Source organism: Temnothorax nylanderi, unplaced genomic scaffold (assembly GCF_030848795.1).
Source record: "Temnothorax nylanderi isolate EJ_2023f unplaced genomic scaffold, tnyl_v1.0 TNYL_tig1116_pilon, whole genome shotgun sequence".
NCBI classification, from domain to species: Eukaryota; Metazoa; Arthropoda; class Insecta; order Hymenoptera; family Formicidae; genus Temnothorax; species Temnothorax nylanderi.
Window position 1 is genome coordinate 21778 of NW_027250178.1, and position 6056 is coordinate 27833.

Consider the following 6056-nt stretch of genomic DNA (forward strand, 5'->3'; position numbering starts at 1 on the left):
ATATATAATCATATATAATCATATATGACCATATATAGTCAATATATATTGGAAAAGAACTGTTAACTTCGATAATAAAGCATTGATAAATTAAGATGTATATTTTTTCAAAGGCTATAGAATCAAAAGTGAAATAATTTATTCCATATATTACAACTTGGCACTGCTTGACATGAGATAGTGCCGTGTCTCTTGATACCGTTTTTATACCACTGTCCGTCAAATTTTAAATACGAGAAACGAATCCTATCGAATATATATATTATATAAAAAGTTTCACATACATTTTGACATGATTATATATAAGTTCATATAATTTATATATAAAGTATATATATAAGAATTAAGCATTTATCCATGTAGATTATATATGATTATATATAACCATATATAAACTTAAATTCGGATTATCCGATAGGTGGCATCCGATAGGATTTATTTCTCGTATTTAAAATTTGACAAACAATGGTATAAGAATGGTATCAAGAGACACGGCAGTATCTCACGCCAAGCAGCGCCAAGTTATATGTAAATCATTTCACTTTTGATTCTAGCTTTTGAAAAAATATACACTAAATTTATCAATGCTTTATTCCTTAATCGAAGTTAACAGAATTCTTTTTTAATATATATAAAATATTTATTATGTTAGATATAATCACATATGATTATATATAAAATCGACATTAGATATAATTAGATATAAAAAATAAGCTGATAAAATTGTATATAATTGTATATAATTACATATAACCACATACAATTATATATAACCATATATGGTTATATAATTATATGTGGTTATATATAATTATATACAATTATATACAATTTTATCAGCTCATTTTTTATATCTAATTATATCTAATGTCAATTTTATATAATTATATGTGATTATATCTAATCATTTTTTCTCGGGTTTTGAACATTAAAGTCCAGAATGCTGCTCTGAGATATGAATGCTCTACAGAATGTACATAGTAGCAAAAGCGTCTAGACCACAGAATGTTCACATTTGCTCTGATGCAAAATATAGTTTTTTTTTCTCGAGCTACAAAAATCAGGCTGATGCAATGGCAGATACTATGTAGATATATAAAAGTTAGCTTTACAACATGTAAAACCTGATAAAGTTCTTAAAAAAATCTAAAGAACATTCCCTGAATAAGATCAATCACACGACAATTCAGTCCTCTCTAAGTATCGTACTTTGATCGTAGAACGCATCAAATAATTTCTATTAAGGGAATCAAAATTTTCTAAACCTAATATGTATATAATCAGTGATATATTCTCATGAATCTGTGGGTCCGTCATGGTACCAGCCTGGATCCGGCCAATCAAATCATGTGATTCCGTAGAGTCTAGACACAGACATTTCTCTTCCGCATCCGTACAGATGAGCCACTAAGATAGATCACGAAAAGTACGGAGTGGGCGTTAGAGGTGGGATTACTCTCTCGGAATCAGGCACTGCCTGGAACAGCACGGGTGATCTCTGATCCACTGTCGTGAACTGCATGATACTAGCTATGTTACCACATCGATAACAATAATTTGGGGCTGACCACACTGTGACGAGTTTGTCATTAAACATGTACCTATAACCTGCACGATAAAAATATGCGTCATCAATACATACTTCTGAGATATTTAAAAAAATCTGCGACAGAAATATTTGAGCAAAGACATACCTTCCTGAACTAATTGGTGCGCCCTACAGATGAGTTTAAGATCATTCACTTCCATAAACATGTAAGTCACTTTGCTGCCAAACAGCCAGCCTGCACCACGCGGACTTACTGTCCATGTTTCTACATCTTCTGGATCGGACCAGACCAAATCACAGAAAGCACCTGTAATATGGCAATTAAGCAACGACATTTTATTATTATTGTACAATAACAGTAAATATCCAGTCATGTAACTTTTATTATTATGTAACTTTTGCAATGACATATCACTTTATACAATTAATACCTTTGTGTGGAATCTCTTGATTCCTTTCAATCGTTCTAATTTGATCTAGTGTTCTAATAGCTGGAGACAATCCACCGTGTACACAAAGAACCTGTTCATCAATTAACTAAAACAGAATTTTATTCGAGCGTAATCAAAAGTGAAGTTACAATTTTTAAAAAAATATTTTATACAAATACTCACGGCAGCAACTGTGAGCAAGTCAAATACCCTACAACAGTACTTCCACGCATTAGCATTGCCGTACTTGTTTTGGCATTCATCTAGAACAGAAAATGAAGAGACCAATTACCGTAAAATCCACATAAACGTGCGTGATTTGTCTAGATTCGTGATTACCGCGTAGTAACGTTATCCTGTCGGACCATTTAGCTTTAAGTGTGAGCGGACGAGTAAACGTTTCTAAGCTATAGTAGCCCCGATCGACAAAATCTCCCAGGAATATGTAATTTGTATCTGGCACGGGGCCACCGTTACGAAACAGTTCCTCTAAATCATAGAACTTTAATGAACAATCTGATGTATCCCATACAGCACAAAATATTTTTTAAATATTTTAAAAATATTTTTTAGGAAGATTAAAATAATTTAAAATAATTTACAAAAATATTTTTAGAATGTTTCTATGTCCGTCAGATCATGTCAGAAAAATATTTTCAAAAATATTTTTAAAAGATTCTAAATAAATATATTCAATAATATTTGTAAAATCTTTTAGAAATATTGTTTTAAAAATAAAATATGTTTATAATAATTTTAAAAATGCTTTAAAAATGACATAAATATGAGTCATTTAAAGGTATGTATATGCCGTTATGCTGTTGTGAATTAAGAATTTTAGAAAAACAAAAAAAAAGAAAATACATTTATTATGTATATGTCGTGTGTGCATTGTGCATGCAGCCGCGCGGTCACCCATCCGAGTCAGTACTGCACCTAACGTCGCTTGACATCGATGATCGAACGGACTAGTGGTGATCCTTTGATTCTGACGCTTCCTTGTTGCTTATACTTCTATATATAACATATCTTTATAGTGTTCAAAAATCGTGTAATGATAATAACCGGTAAATATTAAAAATAATAACGCAATTACAATTAATGTACAATAATTATTAATATGAAATTCGTATATTTAACATAATATAATATTAATATAATAACGTTAACAACATGCATGATAACGCCTAAAGACGCTACCTGACAAAATAAAAAATTTATTTAATGAATTGAATCAAAGTTGAAAAATAGTTAGGAATTAAATTTAAAGAAACATAAATCTAAAAAAATCTATTCTTTATGTATGTGTGTGCATATATGTTCACGGAGTAAGTTATAGTACTATATTTTCAATTATTCTTATAATATTTCTGCAATGTTGTTCTAAATATTTCAACGAAATGTTGCAATTGTCTTTACAACATTACATTGCAACTTGTAACGTTCCTGCAATGTCTTGCAAGCTTCTATGCTGTATGGGTCTGTTTTAATTAAGAAAAACTTAAAAAATGAAAATAAAATTGTCGTGTACCAAATTTGGTCTTAAAATGACGTCTAATTCATGTCCTTTTCATGACGTCATACTTTCATATCCACAATAGGACGCCAAATACACGTCATATAAAGGATGACATATGACGTCGTGGACGAAATATGACCTTAAATTGACGTCAATAAGACCATGTGTGCTACCTGGGATGGATAATTAACATTTTTTGCAGCAGAAGATTTTGCTACTATTGCTAAATTATAGCTTTCGCTGCAAAAAAATGTTATAGTTTAATCCGACAGAACTTGGACGCTGTACCGATTCGTCCCAGCGAAAGCCACACGCCGCGAGAGAACTTAGAAAATTTTTGCTCGGTCGGCGCCGGAGGTAATGACCGCGGCGCGAAAGCAACACGCCGCGAGGACTTAAAAATTTAAAATAATATTTTTTAAATATTTTGGAACAAGATAATAAAACAATATATATATAGATTTAAATTAATATTTTAAAAATATATTTCAAATATTTAAGAAAATATTATCTGGATAGTAAGAAAAACATTTTAAAAAATATTTTTACAAGATTCTTAAAATATTCTTAAAAATGTTACCACAAAAGGTTTTTAAACTATTTTAAAATATTCCTAAAACCATTTTATAATGTTTCTCGCAATATTTTTATAGAAATATTTAGAAATATTTTTTGAAAACATTTTGTGCTGTATGGAATATTAATATCATGATTGTGTACAAATAACTATACAGCTACAAAACATTAAAATCGAAAAGTTGTGAGGCAATAGATAATGGAAGACTAATATTGTTGCGACGCTAATTCGGAAGATTAAAATCCGCTAAAACTTTACGTCGATCCCGTAGCGGTGAACAAGGATGCTCCGACTTTGAAGTTAGTACAACATTCATCGCACGATACTGTTATAATTGCAAATCGGAAACGTACCTCGAGTCCAGCTCTTCTGCGATCAACGAAGTCGGGATCAAACGTGTCAGTCGTCACTTTCTGCCAAGCGTAGAGAACCTTCTTTTCCGGCAGCGGTGGTAACACGATGTAGGGATACGAAATCTCCAGATAAGCACGAAGCAATTCAAATTCAGTATATCGCCGGCACGATTACGGTGTTACTGCCGTTTCGCGTACGCGCGTATGCGCGCGTTGTCGCACCTTACCTCGCGACAGCGTGCGGCTCGTGCAAACGTTAACGCGCGGCCGCAATCGCGCGGCAGAAACGCCTCGTGTGAACAGGCTCCTTGATCTCAGTATCAGCTCCCTGCCGTCCCTGCCGTCAATATATATAGGTTAACCTGTATGTAAACACTCACGTAAACGTAGTAAAGTAAACAGTAAATCAATAAAATAAGTAACAGTAATATATAGAATAAGATAATTATAGGATAATTACATAAAACAATTACCTTGAATTAATCGTCGCGTCGCGTAAAGAGTCACGGTCGGTCTCACTCCGCGCGTACTACCGTATCTCTCGAAGATAGGTTAACTAATGTGTGACAGCGCGCTAAACGCACTATCTGCACTCGCGCAGTACACACACGTATATACATATGTGCATATCGAAACTGGCGATACTAGCACCGCCCTGGTGTCGAAAAAGTGAAAAGGACGCGACTCCAACCAATGAAATGATGGCATGGCACATGAGAGCGTTAGTAGAAGTATCTTAAAATAAAATTTTCACATTTCGACTTTGCGTCGCAATATCTCCGCTCGTAGAGCACGTAGCGGAAATATTATAAGAGAAACCCCCCCCCCCTAATTCGACCCCAAGCTATCGATCAAGCCTACTTAGAACTTGATCCGTTCACTCGTTATCGAGATCTCAACATCTCGAGTACTCGCAACCCGTCGCGTCGCGTAAAAGAGTCACGGTCGGTCTCGCTCCGCGTGTACTTGGCGCGAGACACTACCGTGTCTCTTGATATCATTGAAAAATTATTATTTCTTTTTTTTTTAATAAAAAAAATGCTAAATGCTAAACTTACATTAAATGTTTTACATTAAATAAGAAAATATACAACATAATTATAACGAAACATTGAAATATTTAAATACTATTTTTTCATTTTATAACATTGCAACAAATGTATTGGGTGTACAACTTAATTCGGTTCGTTTTTTTGCTTGAAAAACGCATTTATTTGAACGATAAAATGAATTAATACCTTATTCAAAGTACTGTCCATCGCTAGCCACTACTTTTTCCCATCTTTCTGGCAATTTATGGATTCCGTCGCGGAAGAAGCGTTCATCTTTTGAAGCCAAGAATGAATCGAGCCAATTTTTGATACCCTGTTCTGAAGTGAAGCGTATTCCAGTCAAAGCGTTCTGCATCGATCGAAACAAATGGTAGTCGGAAGGGGCAAGGTCTGGGCTATAAGGCGGGTGAGCCAGAACTTCCCATCCGATATTTTCCAAATAGTTTTTAACCGGAACAGCAACATGAGGCCGAGCGTTGTCATGGTGAACGATTATGGATTCGTGTCTGGTCACATATTCTGGACGTTTTTCGGCTATAGCTCGCTTTAAACGGATCAATTGTTGCCTGTAGAAG

The 6056-nt window shown here is 33.9% G+C and overlaps 1 protein-coding gene across 1 annotated transcript; it reads right to left on the reverse strand.

Moving 5' to 3' along the window:
* Positions 1–1273: 1273 nt before the first annotated feature.
* LOC139786700 (serine/threonine-protein phosphatase 6 catalytic subunit-like) lies at positions 1274–2521 on the reverse strand (the record flags this gene model as incomplete). The annotated part of the gene is made up of 5 exons (XM_071725821.1): positions 1274–1608; positions 1695–1856; positions 1981–2086; positions 2164–2243; positions 2320–2521. Coding segments are annotated over 5 exons (741 nt in total), but the record flags the coding sequence as incomplete, so codon positions are not given.
* Between the last annotated feature and the right edge of the window lie 3535 nt (positions 2522–6056).